This window comes from Lissotriton vulgaris, chromosome 1_1 (genome assembly GCF_964263255.1).
Source record: "Lissotriton vulgaris chromosome 1_1, aLisVul1.2, whole genome shotgun sequence".
In the NCBI taxonomy this organism is placed as follows: Eukaryota; Metazoa; Chordata; class Amphibia; order Caudata; family Salamandridae; genus Lissotriton; species Lissotriton vulgaris.
This window is the reverse complement of record NC_141685.1, coordinates 1,489,061,408-1,489,083,336: the sequence shown is the minus strand read 5'-3', so window position 1 is coordinate 1,489,083,336 and position 21,929 is coordinate 1,489,061,408. Positions and strand designations below refer to the sequence as shown.

Here is a 21,929-nt window from a genome sequence, read left to right as displayed (position 1 = left end):
ACTCCCCCCCCCCCCCCCGGGCAACTGCTAAGGTGCGCGTTTCGCTCCGCTGAACTGGATGGGTCCAATACAGTGCGTGGTTCCGTATTCTTGTATACGCCCCGTGGTGTCCAGCGGATCAATTCTCGCCGTCTTCATCCTCAACCAAAGCATCACGCAAAGCCTGTACCACTAACTCCCATGCACGCGCCGCATCCAATACCTTCTCATTCCCCAACTTTACCGCTTGCTTCATCCGGAGCACGCTCTCGCAGTCAGACCACCGCAGCAACTCATTCTTCCATCTACGCAGTGAGGGACCGCCCCTAGACTTCCAGTGCCATGATATTTCCCTCTGTGCCAATATCAGAGCCAGATCTATGAATTTGCTTGTCACCTTGGTGCGCTTAGTATGCGGGAACCAAAGCAACAGGCACGCTGCCATGTCGAATTCTACCTCCCTGTCGGTCACTTCATTCAGAAGTTCCCCTACCTCTGCCCAATAGGTTCCCAGTTGTGGACACCCCCAAAACAAGTGGTCCATATCCGCCCCTGGGGACGAGCACCGGGGGCAACAGGCATCCGGCACCCGAAAGTACCGTTGTAGTTTCTCTGGGGTCAAGTAGGCCCTATGAAGCACATAGAAATGGACCTGCTGAAAGCGGGCGTTCCTGGTGCCCTTCCACGTGCGTCGCAGGATGTGGCCCCATGCCGTATCCGGTATGGGCCGACCAACACTCGCCTCCCATTTAGCTTTGAGCCCATGGAGCGGTTCCAGCCCTTCTGTCAGCATCCTATTATGGAGGCATGTCACAGCTTTGAATGTGCCAGCCGCCATCACCACATACTGGCACGCCATGGTCGTCGTGGGCTCCAGGAGCCCCTCTCTCCAATGCTTTTGTATGGCTGCCACCACCGCCGCGTGCAGGAGGAAGCCCCCCTCAGGCAGGCCAAACTGGTCCCGGAGCACGTCAAACGGCGCCAGAGCCCCATCTATGTACAGATCGCCCACCACCTGCAACCCCGCCTCTTCCCAACCCAACAACGGGGACCAATCTCCTCCGTGCGGCAAAGCCGTCAACATCCCGATCGGAATCTCCGGGGCGTAAGGCCTTGATGCCCGCGCTCTCCGAAGGCTCCTTTGCCAGCACAGCCGGAGCGTCCGCTCCTCCATGGAGAGGGCCCGCAGCTCGAGCCGTTGCTGCATAACGATGTACGACAGCACGTGGCGCTGTATCCCCCGATCCCGGTCGTCCTCCGGCCCCCGGAACACCCTGGCTACGTTCTGAGTAAGGACCTGCAGCTGCGCCGCTAGGTAGTACAGTTCTAGGTCGGGCACAGCCATGCCCCCTTCCATCTTGGGGCGAAGTAACGTGCTCAAGGCTATTCTGCGACGGCCATGCCCCCAGAGAAAGCCAGTAATCATAGACCGCAGTTCCCTAAACACCCCCTGAGGAATCCATACAGGTAGCGTTCGGAAATAGTAGAGGAAGCGGGGGAGCGCCACCATTTTCAGCAGTGCTATCCTGCCCAGGACTGTCAGCGGGAGGGTCGACCAGAAAGACAGGCTGCCCCGCAGTAATCGAACACAACGGCCAATGTTACCTTCCAAAAGGTCAGCAGCCGAGTGGTAAATACGGACACCCAAGTAGGTGATGCAAGAGGGTTCCCATGCCACACCCAAGTCGCTGTCGGGGGCTGGCGATCCCGCCCTCAGCGGGAACACGCAGGTCTTCGCCCAGTTGACCTTAAGGCCCGATAGCCGGCCGAATTCGGACAGCAGAGCCATCGCTCCAACCAGGGCCCCCGAGGTATCAGCCAGGTACAGGAGCAGGTCATCCGCATAAAGCGAAATATGATGCCACTGTCCATCACCCTCTATACCCGAGTATCGGTCGCCCGACCTCGCATGGACCGCCAAGGGTTCCATCGCCAGGGCAAACAACAGAGGGGAGAGAGAGCACCCCTGTCGCGTTCCCCTGCTCACCGGGTACGCCGCTGAGACCAGACCGCCCAAACGAACTCTCGCCGTCGCTGAATTATACAAGACCCTCGTCCACCTTCGAAACCCGTCACCCATGCCAAACCTCTCCAGCACTCCATCCAAGAAGGGCCATTCCAAGCTATCGAAGGCCTTCTCGATATCCACGGACAGAACCGCCGGCGCCCCTTCCCCACCCAAGATGGCGTCCATTATTCCCACCAGGCGGCGAATATTCATCGCCGTGCTCCTCGTGGGTATAAACCCGGCCTGATCCCTGTGTACCAGGCCCGTCATGTGCGGAGCCAGTCTAGTGGCGAGGATGCGGCTCAGGATCTTATAGTCCACCGTCAACATGGACAGCGGGCGATAAGACCTCACGTCCGCAGCATCCCGGCCAGGCTTGAGGAGCGGCACTATCAAGGCCTCCCGCATGGAGCCAGGCAAGGCCCCTTTCTCGAAGGCTTCCGTGTACACCACCAGCAGCCTGGGCGCCAGAACGTCCACATAGTGCTGATAGAACTCGATCGGCAATCCGTCCACCCCGGGCGTCTTGTTACGGGCCATATGTTTGATAGCCACTCGGATTTCCGTAAGCGTGATGGGGCTACCCAGGTCCCTCGCGTCCTCCTCATCAAGGACCGGAAGCGGCCTCTCCCCCAGGTACTCCACGATGTCCTGCATCCCGACTTCCAACTGACTCCGGTACAAGTCCTCATAATAACTCCTGAAGCGGTCAAGTACGGCCGCCTGGGAGTACACCAACTCACCTTGCGCATTAGTGATGCTGAGGATCGGGCAACCCCTAAGCTCCGGGTTCGCTAGTCTGGCCAAGAGGGTTCCCACCTTGTCCCTTTCCGCGTGTGCCCTGATAATGTACTGCCTATAATCATAACATCTCAAGCGTTCCGTCCCAGCAGCTACCACTTCCTTCGCCTCCAATAACTGGGCCTGTAAACCAGGCCCGGTCGGCCTGCGGCGCTCCAGGTCCCTCAAAGTGTCTTCTGCTTTCATTAGATCATTCAGCACAGTCGTTCGAGCATTCGAGAACCTGCCCAGGCACACCCCTCTCACCACCACTTTCATTGCATCCCATTCAATAGACCTACTCGCTGCCGTGCCCTCATTCACAACAAAATAACTAACAATGCCCTGCCGGACCGCATCCTCAAACACAGAATCCTCCAGCGTCTCCGGCCGAAGCCGCCATGTTGGTATCACTGAGCGCTCCCTCTGCCACTGAATGTGCACCAATAGGGGGTTATGATCGGATATAGTCCTAGCTAGGTATTCCGCATGGGTAATCAATGGGGATAGAGCGCTCCCGCAAAGCACCGAATCGATCCTGACATGCAGATCATGGAGAGCGGAATAAAAGGAGTAATCCCTGGTTCCCCTGTGCCTCTCCCTCCAGACATCCAGCAACCCCCACCGTTCTTGCCAGTCCTTCCTGTGCGCGGCCAGCCTGCGCACAGGAGAGTCCACTAGGGGGGGGATGGGACCTATCCAGAGCCACATCCGTAATCGAGTTGAAGTCCCCTCCTAGCACTATCGGACCTGCCAGGAAAGAGGCCAAGGATCCCGAGAGGCTATCAAAGTACCGGCCTTGGTCAGTGTTCGGTGCATAGACACAACAGAGTACCACATCGCGTCCATATAACCTCCCCTCCACCGCTACAAACCTGCCCTCCGGATCCACCACCTGGTTCAGCACTTGAAAGGGTATCCCCGCCCTCACCCAGATCAAGACCCCCCTGGCGTACGCCAAATAGGTGGTGCCAAAGACCTGGCCCCGCCATCTTTTTTGCAGGGCAGCGCACTCTTTTTTGGTGAGATGGGTTTCCTGGAGCATAGCTATCTGAACCCCCCTGCGTACCAGGAATGCATGCACTTTGTGTCGTTTTACCATAGTCCGCAACCCCCGGACATTCCACGTTAGGCACTTCAGATTAGGTAATGTCCCCATTCCAGTCCCGTGCAGTCCGAATCAAAAGACAACGGTCAATGCCCCCCCCAATGCAGTTGCCCCCCCCCAAACAGCCCCAAAACTGAAACATACCCCAAACCCCACACCCCAGGACAGAGCACATGAACCCGATGGCCGCCCCCATCCAAACCTTAACCCAACTTCTCGCACACTTATCCTGTGGTCTCCACCACAGTCGACCTTAAGGGCCTAGGGGGGTGAGTCGCCGCCGACCCTAGCAAGCGGAGCCCGCGTCCCGCTCATCATCCCCACCAAGTCACTCAGCTCCCCCACCCGGCAACCCGCCTTCCAGCGACAGGATATCATCCTACCATGAAGTCCCGATCTAATCCCAAGTCTATCTCAGCCGCAGATGATATCATCCGAAGTCTGTGGGGTAACATCTGGCCCCTTCTGGCTCTCCGCCTCCGAAAGTTCCCCTCCTGTTCTGCTGCCTTCCCCACCCGAGTCCGTTTCGGTCCGTACACTGTTCTGCTGTGACCCCGTAATGGCCGCCGTCGCTGCAAGGGCATCCCTCTTCTCCGCCGCCATTTGAGCCTCCTGTTTCTCCCGCTGGCGCCTGTTGCGGGACCTGATGCGTTGCGATTGCCGCACCCGGGGCTGCTTGGGTTGGTCCCGCCGACTTTGGTGCGTTCTGTCCGTCCCCACTCTGTACAACTCTAGCCATTGCCAGACCTCATCCGGAGTCTGGAAAAAGTGTGTGGTGCCATCCATGATAATCCGCAGCTTGGCCGGGTAGAGCAAGGAGTACTTGACGCCTTCCTCCCTGAGCTCCTTCTTTACAGCGAGGAACGAGGCCCTGTCCTTCTGGACCGCCTGTGTATAGTCCGGAAAAATCGTCACCTTGCTGTTCTCCACCTCATAAGGGCCCGACATCCTGGCCCGCTGGATGAGGAGATCTCGGTCCTTGTAGTGGAGGAGCCGTACCACCATCGGTCGGGGGGGGCGGCCAAGCCCCGGAGGGCGAGCGGGCACCCGGTGAGCTCGCTCCAAAGTGAAAAATGGAGTAAGCCCCTCCGGCGCCACCACAGTACGGAACCAGTTCTCCATGTAGGCCACCGCGTCCTCCCCCTCAATCCGTTCCGGCAGGCCTACTACCCGCACGTTGTTCCGCCTATTACGGCCTTCGGCATCCTCCGCCCTCCGCTCCAGAGTGTCCAGTCGAGCCAGTATGTCTGTGATCCTGTGCTCTGCGGTCACCACCGAAGGCTTCAGGTCCAGCAACAGTTGATCATGGTCCTTGACCCGATCCGCCAGCTTCGCGTGATCCACGCGTAGCAGCCCCAGGCCCGTGGCCACTTGGGCAATGTCATTGTGTAGCGCCTCCTTCGTGGAGGTGATCGCCTCAAGGATGGCGTCCAAGCGCCGGTTCAGCCGCTGTTCCTGGTCAGGCTCCGGGGAGGGACTTCCATTCAGTTGGGTCGACGTTGCCGAGTCCCCCTCGCGGCTCCCGGGCATCGATCCTCCGATCGCCGCCATGTTAGGGCACTGCGTCACAGATCCAGTCGTCCGTCCTGCTGGCACGGCCGTGGGTCCGCCCCGGTCTCCAGTCACCAGACAGTACTACGTCCCCACCGACGGTCTCAGGAGCAATGGCCAGGTGGATGGGCTCCGTTCCGTCACCCCCCTGCAGCCTGCGGGGGGGAGGATGAGTCTTAGGGCGGTGGCCAGCGAGGGTCCCCAAGCTCCTGGGTGGATCGGGTCAGCGTCCCCTGATCTCAGTGCACAGCACCGCCAATTCTAGTGCTTCGGGCAGCCGAGTGCTGGATCTCTTGCCACTCGGTGACAACTTGGCTCAGGGCTGGAGTTCGGGACCGTCCGACCTCCTCGCCGCCATTTTCTTCTCACCCTCGGCAACACCTCGGCCGCCTCTCCTCTCGATCTCCTCAGGGCCCGCAGTCCCCCAGCGATTCTCCGATTATGCCCAGCTGTCCCCTTACGCTTCAGAGGGCAGGAACGTCGTTTTCGGGTCGCCTAGGGTCCCAAAAACAGGAGAATTAGCGGGATTCCGCGCGGAGCTGCGAGCTCACGCCGCCATCCCGATCGGCGTCAAAGCCACGCCCCAGTCCGTGGCCTTATGATCCGGATATAAGCAGTATATGCGGTCTTCATGTTTGCCATCAACAAACAACCTCTTTTTTGAGCAATTAGCACAGGCTCTAAAAAGTGCTTTCTTCTCTTTGTCGATGAAAAAATAGGCAGAAGTGAAGAAAATTGAGCATAGCTCAACGGAGCCTCCCTTGCACAACGTGCGGTAGAAAATCTGAGGCTCTGAGGCTCTCTCAGGAAGGTTCTATGGGGTGAGGCTGCTCTGATTGCCTACTGCAAGAATTTGGTCTCTTTTACAAAAAGAGGTGGATAAGCTACAAAATGAGATGAGGCCTAGGCCTATTTTTTCACTTTGTGCTTACTACTAAGGTATTTTTTATTTACAGAGGCTCCCATTCCGACGACGGGGAATGACACAAAGCATGGGAATCTATGAAAGTTCCAGTACTGGGGCAAACGTCTCTCTGCCCTAGTCAACAGGCTGAGCAGCATTGGGAGAAATTGGGTTCTCTTCTGCTTGGGTAACAGTGTTTCAAAGAGAAAGCTTCTTCCAGATGAACGCCATAAGTACATGCGGCTCTCCTGACTACTACATAGTATGCAGTAATGTCATCTGGTGGTGAATGCTTAGATAGATAAGATTCCACCCCTTCATCTGGAGAGTGCGCAGAGATGTCCTGCCAGTCATCCGCTGTCCCTCACATTTGTGAAAGGCCATGTTGTTCTTCCAGGTCGAAAAGCTCCTCTTCCATCTTTTCCTGCACTGTGAGGTGATTGGGTTTTCCAGCTGGGGTTACTCTACTTCAGCATGTTTTTTTTAGTGGAATTGTGTTATCCCTGAAAGGAATTGTCGAATTCCCCTTTATGGTTGATTAGGGCTTTGAGTTCAGCCTCGAGACGTTTCTTTCAGAGTCTAGTTTAGTTTCTTCTCTTTCTGTTAAAAATGTTGGCATCAAAGTCATGTGTTTGGTTGCTCCGTCTACGTTCAGGGTCGATACACAGTAGCTTTTCGGTTCAGTTTTGGTCCCAGTCTTCGCAGAAGGCATCAAGCTGCGTTTTTCTATCTCCCTATGCCTTTGATCCTCTCTCAAGGTCTAAGAAGGTTTAGAGGATTTGCCTCCAGCGGTTTCCCTCTTCTAGGACCTGTGGGGCTCTTTAGGCTTAACCTTGCCCTTCGGTCAACTATTTTGACTGTACAGCAGTTTTGTTTTTGGCAAGAAACATTTGGCTCAGTTGTGTCTCGATACTGAGGGTTTCCCTGCTGTCTGGGTTCCTTAGTAGTGTGGCCCTCGTTCACCTCATCTTGATCCAGTTCTTCTCCTTGGGCCTCCTCTAAGATATTATACTTGACGCTAAATAACCTGAGTTCCTTTAGGGACTGCGGTTTCCTCTATGGCGACGTCAACGTGTAGTGTGCCCACCTTTGCTCTGCCTTGCCCTAATCGTCTTAGGTAAGAATTCTGTGCACGTTGCGCAGTCCTCTGAACTGTGGTGCTTTGGGAGGCAGAGGTTACATTTATGTCTCATGCATGTCTTTCTGGAGCGTACTGGTGGTGGCACTTGGGACAAAACCTAAAGGAGGTATGCTCGATGCCCCTTTCTCATCCTCTGACCATGCAGTCTTGTGTGTCTGTCTTCTCACCTCAGTGTTTCTCTGTGGTTTTCTGCGTTTTCTCAGTTCTTTACCAGTTGTCGTTAGTACTCTTCCCTCTACTGATTTTTCAGTGGAAAAAGGCCTTCTCTTCACTATTTCTCAATTCTGGAGCTCTTTCTTAGGCTTATAGGCCCAACGGCAGATAACATTTTTTTTTAAGATGATGAGGGGAAAAAGGAAAAAAAATAAAAAGAAGAGACTATAAGGAAACTGTTTTGAGCGCAACCACGAGATGGTGGAAAAATGCACAACATGTGAACCCAGAAAAGATCAATGCTGCAAAACATGGCTTAAAGAAAAAAGTGCTGCACTTTTTTTAAAAAACCATACAACACAGAGGCCCCTGTATCTTGGCACGGTAGCATCCTGCAGCTCATTTATAAAAGTGGCCCTGTTGACAACCCTGCTAATTATCGGCTAATTGCCTTAAATGACAGACACTAAGGTTTTTGCCTCACGTTTATAGATTGATCTGGAAAATTGGGTTGCACAGCAAGGTATAATTCCACTTAAACAGGTTTTCGTACGGGCCAATCCACCATTTCAAACTTGCTGACCCTTATTTTACTAGCAGAACGGGCAGTTTTAGAAAAACAACATCTATATATTTTTTTCACAGATTTAAAGTCATCCTTGGATTCAGTTCTTTAAGCTTTACTATGGAAATAAATGGTTGGGTGGGCCATTCCACGGAAATTGCTAGATGCTATAATACCACTCTATACCAATACTTGGGTCCAGGTCAAGCTAGGTTACAGTGGTACCTCGTCACAAAACATTCCAACCTTTAATGGCCTAAAGCAAGGTTGTGACCTTGACTTTTTAATCTATTTCTGTCAGACCTTCTACAGTACCTAGAGTTCGTTAACGCCCACCCTCCAAAACTAGGTAAGGTGCATCTTAGTTAGCTACAATACGCAGACAATACTATTCTGTTGAGTCAAACCTTGATAGGTCTACAAAGATTGATTAATGCATTTGATGATTATATCTTAACAAATAGCCTGGAACTGAATGTTGACCATTGGCCAAGTAGAAATATGATTGGAGTTTGGCCTTCAAGGACAATCCATGGTGTCGCAGGGGTCATTTTTGAAATGCCTGTATTCTATGTTTTCATCTGACCCGGTATTATTAGCAAACATATGTTGGCTTGAAATAATGAATTCTGCCCACACAGGCACCTGGCGATCCTACATTTTATATATCCTTCAGTTTCGGTCTGCAGATAGGGCTCACCGAACTGAGACTGTCCAATGTTAAACTAAATCAAAATTAACTCACTTAATGAGGATAAAATAGCCTTCGTTGCATAAACTCACGCATGGTTTGTGATTAATTAACATCAGTCCCCACGTATCCAGCCAATTTCTCGCCCCAAATAAAATATACATTTCGAAACTTTGGTATTGGATTGGGTATAAACTCAACTAAAGAGGGTATGCCAACCTGGATTCAGCAACGGCCAAGTACTAATTGTAGACTGTGGGTGGCCACGTGAAACCCTACTTCATATAGTATGTGCATGCACAAAATTGTTTAAAGTACGCCACACACTTTAAAATTCTTATTTCTTACGGCTGGGGTAACAGCCTGTCAAGCCCTTATTTTAGGTCTATCGGGAGATTCCACTGCTATGCCAATTGACAACTTTTTAGCTATTGCTGAAAAATTATTGTTATCTGCTATCTAAGGGTTGTCTTAATGAATTATGAATAGGGATCCCTGTTTTCCGTTTTTATTCATTTTTACAGATAAATACAGGCCGAGAACTATTTATTTTCCTAAAATGAGGATAAAAACGGAAATTGGGTTGTCTTGAGCGATTCTAAAAACTGTAAATCATGACTAACAGTCTAATACCTCTGTTGATCAAAAGGTAAGGGGGTTAAAAAAAAAGGAATTTTAGTAAAGAGCCTTAAACAGCAATAAATATGCTTGTATAAGAAAACATGCACATTTTAATATCTAGGTTGTGCATATTTTATCATCTGAAACCGGTCAGTCGTTGAGGCATGAGTGCATATTTATCGGACAAATAAATGTAGAAATATACTCATTTCCGATTCATTTTTTCACAAAACCCCAAATAAATATGTATAAATACAGATAAAATTAGCAAGAAATACATTTGGATAAATACAGATGGAAATGCCCAAAAAATTAATACTGTAAAACCGGGAGCCCTAATTATGAATCGTGGTTGTTTTAAGGTCGCAGACATCTTGAACAATTTAATGTCTACGCTGCTATTGTAATTAGACTCAATAGGAAACATGAAAACATTGATGCTTTCTCATAGCTTGTTTGCACAACAGAACTCATTACGTAAAAATACTATGCACGGAGGCAATCTTGATAAAAATTTACAGACACATTACTGCTCATCTGCACTTTGAAACGTATTGATACAGTTTGTAGGCACCTTATAGCATATTTGCACAATGTAGTATAACTTTATCGTGTATTTCTGAATGTAGCTATAATATGTTATTAGATTTTACAGCGTTCGTTTAAAAAAATGTTTACAAGTGGTCTCAATGTTCTGGCACGTCATGTAACCATAGCTACATTCTTTTTGTACAAGCACATATTGTCTAAAAAAACTGAAATTGTGTCTTTTTATATTGCTTGGTTTTTAAATTCTAATTGCAATGACTTTTGTTAATCAAGCAATAAAGAATCAATAAATGTGAAATAACACAGAGGCCATGCTGCTGGGCAATATGTTAAAAAAAACATGCAAGGGGTGCAAGCCACCTTAGGGAGGTGAGGGGGAGAACGAAGTGAGCAGCACGAACAGACAGCGGGAGGGAAGCAGCACAAGGGAGGCACAAGGAGGAGGGAAGGAGCAGACACAACAGGGGAGAAAACATGAGGGAGGTGCAAGGGAGGGGCCAGCAACACCTTGCAGCAGGAGGAGGGGTGGTATAAGGGAAGGCAAATGCGAAGAGGGAACACCAGACAGGGGCCAGCAATACTGAGAAGGGGTAGGTGGGAGGGGAAAGAAGCACCACACACAAGCGTAAGTGGGAGGGAGCAAGACTAAATAGTACCTCAATCCCTGCAAGCTAGCACTAATTAAGTTTAATCAATTTGTGCTTGGTCCATGCTCTACAGAAAGGAATGCAAAAGATGCTTGGCATGAGCTGACCAATTAGGAGGCAGAAAAGGAGAGTGACAATGAAGTGAACTAATGGTAAGAAATGGACGGGCCATAAGCCCTTTATTGTAAACATCACCCCTCGCAAGCTAGCACATGCGCTGTCACATGCTTGATCTAAAAACAAGCAACAATGATGGTATTTCTTTGTATTTAATGTGCAACGCAGCAATGAAAGCAAGCTAATAATCACTCCTCCGTGTTTCTATTTTTGTGGGTGACTGAAAATCGTATTTTGTATATAAGATTGGTAGCCCATATTGACCAGACCTCTCTAAAACATGTTTAATTCCTAAGCAAGGTTTAAAGAGTGGCATAAGAATTCTTTGAGCTGTCAGTTTCCACCCCCACAAATGAACTTATGTCTCAAAATACAGAAATGGGTAAGATGTGGGTTCTATTAAAGAACTGCATATTCGCCCATCCAGCCGTCATTAAATTAGATTTGAGCCAAAGGCACAGTCTTCAATCTTTGTCTCTGTCTATATTAACTCCCAGCCTAGGAAAAAATCATGAATATATGGACTGACAACGCTTTTGTAACTCTCCCAGATGCTAAATAGGGCTTGGTTGGTCGGTCAAAACGGTACTACAATATTATGGGTTGGATTTACTCTCTAAAATCACTGCAGTTAAAGCTCACCATTAAATTAAAAAGTGGAAAATGAAATTTGAGGGTCATACCTTGATGAAATTTGCATTGATGTAGTCCGACTCATGTGGAGCAGTTGTTAATGTTAGCTTAACCCGAGTGTGGTCAACTGTAGAAAATAAATTGATTACATTACAAAATGGTTACAAATAAATACTTTCTAAATCTATACATCAGTAGACTTGCCGGTTATGTCATTAGATTATCAGGTTTTCAGTTCCTGTTCATTAATGAGCAATGCATACAAGCACAATGAGCCCAAAAAGTGCTCAGCATGAGGTGGGGGATTAAAGGAAAGAATAAGCCTTGAGAGATACAAAGTTAAAACTATTTTGAAAATGCTTTATGCTTTGCTTAGAAAGGCAGTCATTTTTCAGAGGTTTAGATTTTGAGACCTCAGTTTAGCTGACGCAGCCAGGCCACTCATTACATTTGATTGAGAGTGTAGGCTCGCCTATTGCTATCAAATTAAGATACAATATGCTGAAGAACTGAAGTGTTAAGCGCATATTGTAGTGCAAATTCTGTTGCATTTTCAAAATATTTTACAACCCCTTTCATCAAAGCAGCCCAGAGAGAGATCACGGCAGAATACATTTAGGATAGTTAGAAAATGTAAAGTAAAAATCTTACTGAAAATGTGATTATCAGGCCAGGAGAGTCTCAGCATGAATTTTGCAGTTAATTAACCTTTGGCAATCTGTACACTTACAACTATTGTTAAGAGATGAAAAATAATGCTGGACTGGAAACTGTTGCATTCTTGCCTTTCCACTGCTTGTTTTTTTACTGTGATTACTATTGTGCTGGAACCTGGAATGTGTGATGCGTGCCTGCATCTTACATCCTTGGTTCCAGATTCTTTCCCAACTGTGATTATTACCTTGTACCTGTTACCTAACGGATGTGCTGTGCTGGGTAAGATGTGTTGCATTCTTGCCTTTCCACTGCTTGTTTTTTTACTGTGATTACTATTGTGCTGGAACCTGGAATGTGTGATGCGTGCCTGCATCTTACATCCTTGGTTCCAGATTCTTTCCCAACTGTGATTATTACCTTGTACCTGTTACCTAACGGATGTGCTGTGCTTCCCTCTATTTAACTTGGAATAAATTACCCTTTTTATACAAAGAGGCTACTTACTTTTTTTACAGAAACCAAAATCACCCTAGCACAATTGTCCCAACCTGCTGGGAGCTGCAACTGCTGTGGGGGTAATGTGGGCATGTTTGGGTCATGTCAGCCCACCCTGCTCTAAAAGTGCTCAGCCAACAGGGGAAATTGCCAATCCGGCGCTGGAGTAAAGCAAAGAAAACACCTGTTTATACCAACATGTGTACATTCACAAAATGTGTCTACGTTTAAAAATAATCTAATCCTTTTTGATATACACCTTTAAAATGATTAGTACATCACACGTCCTTTCAATAAATTCTGCCTATATCTTGTGCTTTTAAATAACACAGGGAAGTCACAGCATAACAATTAATATTGCCTCACTAAGCACACCATATTCAAGTAAATGATTTAGTTAATAATTTTTAACTATTTGCACGCTAAATGCAAGATATTGTGACATGGGGCACTGTATAATAAAGAATGATCAACAGCACAAACCATGCGTTCCCTCTGAAGCAGACCTTACAATCAAACATATCATCAAAATAAATTTTGCCTGATGGCAAAAAGAAAAACTCAAGTGCCATAGACTATTGGTACAACGTTTGCTCTAAAAAAAAAAAAAAAAAAAAAAAAGAATATACATGGGACACAGCCTACAAAAATTGTGGTCGAATAACACATTATGTAGATTAACTGCACAAATATTCACACATTTACTTTAAGTCTACAGTGCAAAGGTCAAATGTGAGTTTATTACCACAGTACAGCAAAATCTGCATAAGAAATAAAACTGTTTATTGTTTCACAGACAGTGTATAAAAATTACTTTACACAGGAAAACAACTTTCCCAATAGTCAAGAGGTCTCTTTAATGCGATTTTCTCTTCTTGCACAAACTTGACCATTGAATCCTGGAATTGGCCAATAACCATTTGTTAAAATACATACAAAAACCAAATTTCACAATCTATGTAACCACAACTCAAAAGCGTAACGCGCACGCTGGAGGAGGGGTGTTTATTAAAAAAACAACAGCCCGCCAATGTATTCGGCCACCTGGAGGGAAACAGACAGACCAGACGTATATTTTTTTTATTTGTCCGCAAACAAAGAGTTATACAGTTTATGTATACAATGAAATGATGTGGTAATTTCAATTAAGAGCATTAGGACCCTGATGGTAGACCGCACACAATGAGGAAGCAATTAGGCAATATTCTGATCTGGGTGGAGAAGCACTCCTGTTTTAAACCCTCTTATTTATTTCAATAATTTACTCCAAGCGTGCTGCAGAGGTAGCACGTTTGTCCTAAACCGTGCCTGCCTTTACTCACACCTATCTCGAGTGGGGATCCCTCTCGACCTCTGTGCACTGTAGCTAGTGTGACTCTGTCTAGAGCATCACTCCTGTTTCAAAATTTGTTCTACACAATATTCATCTATTTGCTTTCATAATACATTTCACCAACTCATATAAACATGAAACTAATCATACTACTACATGTTTTGCTTTCTTGGTTTCATACCAATCTTTTGAGCAAATTTATTCAAACATTTAACTTTTCACAAAATAATAATACAATCCTTGACAATATTTCCATGCTTTCAAAAATGATTCCCAAATGATGCCCGAGGCATTTCGAGCCCTGATCGGCTCTTCCTCATGGGCCTGGAACTGAACAAACACATGGTTTTAATAAATGGACCAAAAATATATGAAGTTTAATTGCGAACTTCCTCTGAATGCAAGGAACACACGGATACCATGTTAATCTCATTTCTTTAAAAGAGGTTAGTGGTTTGAATAAATTTGCTCAAAAGATTGGTATGAAACCAAGAAAGCAAAACATGTAGTAGTATGATTTCGTTCATGTTTATATGAGTTGGTGAAATGTATTATGAAAGCAAATAGATAAATATTGTGTAGAACAAATTTTGAAACAGGAGTGATGCTCTAGACAGAGTCACACTAGCTACAGTGCACAGAGGTCGAGAGGGATCCCCACTCGAGATAGGTGTGAGTAAAGGCAGGCACGGTTTAGGACAAACGTGCTACCTCTGCAGCACGCTTGGAGTAAATTATTGAAATAAATAAGAGGGTTTAAAACAGGAGTGCTTCTCCACCCAGATCAGAATTTTGTATTACATTGTCCACTGGAGTAAAAGCACCCAAGAATGGCACTTGAACAAATTTCAAGTATCACAGACAATAGAGCTAACATTTTAGCTTACACAACAGAACAAGCATCCAACATCAATTCATTAATCCAAGAAATCAAAACTTCCGATGTGCAAGGAAACAATTATACAGCAGTTGAAACAACTTGAATTTCTAGCAAAGAGAGAAGTAAATCAAAAACTCCACGCATCAACCTTGGTACAGTACCACAGGGTGAAGAGGATTCCACGAGGGTTGAGAATATCAATAAAACCAATGCTGTACAAATTTCACATGAACAAGGAGTTTATGGAGAAGTGGTACTCCATTTTGAATAAATGCTGTTTGGACCTGATTTTACTGTTAATAGAGGAATTAGCAAGAGTAATTTATGAATTAACCAATGAGATTGGTGAAATCAAACAAAACGTATTAAGTCGTATGGATAAAGATGATTGGGACAAAACTTTAAATGACATCAACACAAAATTGGACAAGTATTCCAAAGATTAACAAGAAGGTAAATTAAGGAAATTCAAAAGAGACACGCTTGATTACAAGCTGAACGAAGTCTATACTTGGGCGGAGGTGTACGCCCAAGAAGAGTCTATCCAAAAAATAAAGTAACAACAACATCTGAAGAAAGCTTAGTTTCGGATAGTGATCTCAGTGCACACAGACCATCAGCACAGGCACAGATTTCGGGAGACCCAGGTGAAAAATCAACAAGTTCTGGAGCAACTCAGCATTTTTTGTCCATGGCCGGGGACTCAAGTCAACCACCATGAAAATCAAAACCCCAACCAAAGGCCCAACCAAAACCAGGAGAAGTAGCAGAAGGCGGATGCACAAGGAGCCACAGACAAACTTTGTGATGAACATTTCAAAAACCAAATTATCAGACGACTAACAAAGAGTTCTTCATAAAGGGTTGGGCTTTGTCCCGACATATTACACCAACATTTTGGAATGTGAAGTAGCTCTTTTTAAATTCATGAGAGTTCTCAAATTGAAGCATTTTTTCACCAATATAGTGCCAAAACAACAAGAGAAAGAACAAGCTGAGTTCCTAGAGTTCAGACCAAAATCTAGATTTCAATCTCTAGTATCCCATAAAATCCTGGATGCTTTTGATAAGTCTGTAAGAAATGATTTAGATAAATTAAACTTGCGGAAATCACCAAAGAAGAGCCTTTCAATCCACGACAGGAACATACTTAAAGGTCTTCAGGAATATGATAAAGTGGTGATACAAAAAGCTGATAAAGGCGGAGCCATTATTGTAATGGATAAAGATTTTTACCTTCAAAAAGTGAATGAACACGTTTCAGATGAACTAACATATCTACTTCTGGATAAAGATCCCACAGAAGAACTGGAGTTGACATTAAAAATTATTCTGGACCAGGCCCATGATTTGGGTTATATCACAACGGCAACCAAACAATTCTTATCTGTCCAACATCCCAGGAGACCACGCCTCTATATGCTCCCAAAGGTTCATAAGGACCTGCATAACCCACCAATGAGACCAATTGTAACAGGATGTGGCACTATTTTTGAGCCACTAGGTCAATATATTGACAAGTTCCTACAATCATTTGTACAACAGTGGCATTCTTATGTCAGAGATATGAACGACTTTTTACTGAAGTTAAGGGAAATAACACCAACACAGAGCATACTGCTATGTACAATAGATGTTATATCTTTGTACACATCTATACCGCATCAATCTGGTCTGGAAGCTGTAGAATGGGCTTTGTTGAGCCAACCTGCCATCAGAGTTGAAAAGGTTTTTATCTTGGAACTCTTACATTTCTGCTTAGATCGTAGCTACTTCCAGTGGAATTCTAAGTTCTTCCTTCAACAAAACGGTACGTCTATGGGGTTCGCTGGGGCCCCAGCGAATACTTTCATGGCAAAGTTCGAATCCGACTTCATCTTCAGTGACAAAGATTGGCAAGAACATTCATTACTGTACCGGAGGTTCATTGATGACATCTTCGTTTTATGGTCAGGAAGCAGAGAGAGTTTGGAAAACAAAATCAATTACTGAATGACTGTGTTGATCAAATCAAATTCACATACACCCTCAGTGAAAAAGAGATTTCCTTTTTGGATGTGGCAATAAGTATATACGTTCAAACGATTCAAACCGAAGTTTTCCGAAAACCAACAGATGTCAACAACTCTTTGTTGTTTCAAAGTTTCCACCCGCAGAACCTCATGATCAACTTAACATTCTCACAATATATGAGGATTAAAAGAATTTGCCCAAAGTCGGAGGATCTGGAGAAGCATTTGAATTTGCAACACCAAAAATACTTAGAAAGGGATTACCTACAAGAGGTTCTGGAGAAAGCTAAACACCGCATAATGGCTTGTGACAGACAATTTGCTTAAACAAAAAAAAAAGAAAACCGTGGAAAGACATGTATTTGCCTCGAAATTTTCTACAAGTTCACAAAAGATCACAAACATCATTATACGGAATTGTTACAAAATGAACCTGCCTTTGAAGGAATTTTTTCCCAAAGACCAATTTTTGCATTTACCAGATCCAAAAATTTGAAGGAATTGTTAGTCACCCTCTACACAACATCAAAGAGTCTACAAAGGAATGAAACAATGTGCAAACTGTGTTCACTGTCATAATGTAATTGTTGGAACAATCTTACATCATCCACAAACGGGAAAAGCTATATCACTACACCAGAATTGTGATTGTAATTCCAACAATTTAATCTACTATATAAAATGCCTCTGTGGCAAATTATATGTATGCAAAACGGAGAGAAAACTTAAAATCCGCATATCGGAACATAAAAGTTCCATTAGATATAAAAACATGAAAAGCAATTTGGCCAAGCACTGGATAGACAGTAAGCACAACATTTCTCATATTCAGTTTTCGGTACTATAAAAAAACAAAACCACACGAAGGGGAGGATCTTACTAGATCCCTCCTTCAGAGAGAGATTTACTGGATCAAAAGATTAGGCACGCAGGAGCCAAGGGGGCTCAATGAGAAAATTGATTACACATGCTTTTTAGAGATACATGAGAAGGTTATACATAAGTCACCCTGAGACTATGGGTTGCTGCAAATTTAGGGGCTTTTCAAATTCAAATAAAATGGTCCTGAGTTGAATGAAATTAGGGCCATGGAAGGTAGTATTGTTTCCATGTTAATTGTACACAGAACTTTGTGGTTGACTTATTTTCTTATCTTTTTATATCTATTCCTTTTTCACCATTTTATTTACCACCTTCTCCAATGATTTCCACCTGTTTGGCATAGAGCGTTTTGTTTTTTAAAAACACTAGGCTAAGATGTTGGCCGTTTTCTGCGTTCACGCAGTCTGTTGTCAGTTTTAGTTCCAGTGAGGGTTGATAGAGAGAGCGGGGTGAATGGTTCGTCACACACTGAGTAAACAGCGAGGTTCACGGAGAGGTATTTATAATTGAGACCGCGTTGGGCAGTGGAGTCTTTTGACAAGCGGCGTAGAGTCGGCCAGGAGAGTCCGTTAAGTCCAGGTAAGGTAGGCAATGGGTTGAGATGTGTTACGGTACCAGCGTGAACGGCTGGAGGAAGGCGTTTCATTTAGGATTGTTTTTTTGTTTTAAAGGTGGCACGAACAGCAAGGCTACGAGTACAAGGGTTTCAAGCACAGTGTACAGTTGTGATTAAGAACCCTTTTTATAGTGAGGTAAGCGGAACCTCCATTCAACTTGTTTGGTAACAGAAACAGCGAGGATGTTGTTTAACGACGTCTTTCAAGTTGTGCATGTCCTTTTTGATTACAGAACCATAATAACCGGTTTTCTGAGTGAGTATTAGTTTTGATTAGGCACGGGTTAAAGTGTTTTGAGGTGAAGGCAAAACGTCACGCAATAGCTGATAAAAAAGAAGAAGAAGAAAATTGTGCAATTTAAGTTAACACTAACATCTTTTAAAGAAATGAGATTGACCTGGTATCCGTGTGTTCCTTGCATTCAGAGAAGTTCGCAATTAAACGTCATATTTTTGGTCTATTTATTAAAACCATGTATTTGTTCAGTTCCAGGCCCCTGAGGAAGAGCCGATCAGGGCTCGAAATGCATCTGGCATCATTTGGGAATCATTTTTGAAAGCATGGAAATATTGTCAAGGATTGTATTATTATTTTGAAAAGTTAAATGTTTGAATAAAATTTGCTCAAAAGATTGGTATGAAACCAAGAAAGCAAAACATGTAGTAGTAGGATTTGGTTCATGTTTATATGAGTAGGTGAAATGTATTATGAAAGCAAATAGATAAATATTGTGTAGAACAAATTTTGAAAGAGAAGTGATGCTCTAGACAGAGTCACACTAGCTACAGTGCACAGAGGTCGAGAGGGATCCCCACTCGAGATAGGTGTGAGCAATTAGGCAATGCCCAAAAAAAAAAAAAAATTCTAATCTAAATGCTTGATGTGATGAATTGTATTTGCACCCTTAATTGTTTATAGTAATACTAGAAGCCTGTCCCGACGTTGTCCGGGTATTAATTGCTGCCGGCCAGTAGTATATAGTTTTGTAGGATTTCGTTTAGATAGCATTTCTCATCTGTGACAGGCCTGTGAAACGCTCAGATTCACAGTGCACTGCTGATGCACTTAAGAGTGCGCGTTCAGTAGTGTGTGAACCGGAGTTTCCCTACTTTATTTTTCCTTGCAATATTATATAGCGCGAACTCAACAACATGGAATGAACACAATTTACATTACAGAACACCACATTCATTTGTGGTAGGCACGGGGAGACAACGTGATTTGCCTGGAATCCCAGGATGTTGAGCTGATGCAGAGATTCGAACGTAGCTCCCCAGCTCTAAAGTTCGCAATTCTAGAACTTGTGGCGGGATGTGTGTCTAAAAGTGTATGTCGGTGATGGCCATCATTGAGAAAAACCTGTGCATTTGTCAAATGGGCGGTGAAAAAATAGGAGTATGTTGCTGGAGATGTGGGCCGCCGTGCCACCAATGTACTTACCGGGGGAGGGTAAACACCCATTATTCCGCAACTTTCTTTCCGCATACCATCGCTTCGCATACTTTCATTACGAAAGTACCATGACTCCGCAATGCCATTATAACGCATGGCATTGCATTTTATGTGCTTTTACCACGCATACATTTACAACGACATTCGTTGTAAATGCATGCATGGTAAAAGCATGTTTTTTTAAATGTTTGGATAAGGTAAGTATGGGAATAGGGTATATGTTTTGGGGTATTGAGGTATATGTTTTGGGGTGTTTGGGTATTTTAAGAGTTCAGATATAGTTTTGGGTTATGGGGTACAGGGGTAGTTTTAGGGTTTAGGGATAGGTATGGGTTTTGGGGTACAGGGGTATTTTAAGGGTTCAGGGCTAGGTTTGGGTTTTGGGGCACAGGGGTATTTTTAGGGTTCAGGGCTAGGTTTGGGTTTTGAGACACAGGGGTATTTTTAGGGTTCAGTGCTAGCTTTGGGTTTTGGGGTACAGGGGTATTTTAGGGTTCAGGGGTAGGTTTGGGTTAGTGGTATTTTTAGTTTTCAGGGATAGGTTTGGGATACAGGGGTATTTTTAGGGTTCAGGGGTAGGTTTGGGTTTTGAGGTACAGCGGTATTTTTAGGGTTATGGGGTAGGTTTGGGTTTTGGGGTACAGGGGTATTTTTAGGGTTCAGGGGTAGGTTTGGGTTTTGGGTTACAGTGATATTTTTAGGGTTCAGGGATAGGTTTGGGGGTACAGGGGTATTTTTAGGGTTCAGTGGTAGGTTTGGGTTTTGAGGTACAGGGGTATTTTTAGGGTTCAGGGGTAAGTTTGCGTTTTGGGGTACATGGGTATTTTAAGGGTTCAGGGATAGGTTTGGGGGTACAGGGGTATTTTAGGGTTCAGGGATAGGTTTGGGTTTTGGGTTACAGTGGTATTTTTATGGTTCAGGGCTAGGTTTGGGTTTTGGGGTGCATGGGGTATTTTTAGGGTTCAGGGGTAGGTTTGAGTTTTGAGGTACAGGGGTATTTATACGGTTCAGGGCTAGGTTTGGGGTACAGGGGTATTTTTAGGGTTAGGTTTGGGTTTTGGGGTACCGGGTATATTTATAGGGTTAAGATGGGTTAGTGTTTAAGGGTGTTGGGGTATTTTAAGGAGTAAGGGTGAGTTATGATTATGGGGTGCAGGGGTATTTAAAGGGAGCAGGGTGGGATTAGCACACGATAAGAGACATGGCATGAAGGGCGGAACAGAGGGGGCGTGGCTTGGACGCCGATGGTGGAGGCGGCGCGAGCGACTAGCTCCGTGCCCGGACCCGGCTAATCTCCTGAAGTACGACCTCGGGAGCAGCGGTGATCGCTGAACCAAGCACCGAACCGGTCGGGGGAGCGACCCGGCCTGCTGTAGTGGAATCGGCGGGTTCCGGAGTGCCTTGGTCGCGGGAGTTCCAGCCGGAGCACTGTGGTGCTGGAAGCGACAAAATGGCGGCGATGACCAGCAGCGGAAGCCGGGCTGAGGCGGCCTGACTGAGCGGCTGCGGCGCTGGCCGGACCAGGCTGCTGATGTGAATGCCTGTAACAGGTGGCCGATGTTGAGGGGGCGCTACTCCTAAAGGCTGCGGCGGCTCCATAGCTCGGGAGCGGAGCGCTGGTGCGCTGCCTGGATGAGACAATATGGCGCCCGGCGGGATGCCCGTCCGGAGGACCTCGCAGTGACGGGGGAGCGAGGTGAAAATACCCCTGTGGCCTGGTAGCGGGGCGCCGCTCCATAGGCACCCGAAGTCCTCGCTGGTAGAGGCGAATGCGGAGGCCCATACGTTGTGCGAACCAATGGACACGATCCGAGCGGACCGCGCACAGATGTGAGCCGGCCTGGGGATCCTGCAGCCCGTGCAACGCTGCGTATGCAGAACGTCACCTGGAGCGCGACGATTGCACCGGTGGAGGTGTGGCAGAAATAAGGTCCGTCCTGGGGCCCCTGATAAATGGAGCGACGCGGACGTGGGCCCAGCGCTACGGAGGTGGGGGCAGGAGCAGACCCGTGGGGCATTGCAGTAGGGGTCCGGATTTCGCTGAACAGCGAGGCACTGGGCAAGACGGCGTAATAATGAGGCCTGCTGAGGCACTGTGACATACTGCGGGGACTTATCATCCTGGATCTCGCCCAGGGGAGGAGGCGGCCCAGG

General features: G+C 46.1%; 1 protein-coding gene across 3 annotated transcripts in view; it reads right to left on the bottom strand.

Moving 5' to 3' along the window:
* Window positions 1-21,929, bottom strand: part of PTPN12 (protein tyrosine phosphatase non-receptor type 12) — a 592,849-nt gene that overhangs the window by 481,590 nt on the left and 89,330 nt on the right. For 2 of the 3 annotated variants that reach the window (XM_086967364.1, XM_086967365.1), the window contains exon 3: window positions 11,498-11,574. The exons of the other annotated variant lie outside the window; for it this stretch is intronic. In XM_086967364.1, the coding sequence (XP_086823490.1) occupies window positions 11,498-11,574 (77 nt within the window). The remainder of the gene's footprint in view (window positions 1-11,497; window positions 11,575-21,929) is intronic. 3 annotated transcript variants of the gene reach the window in all.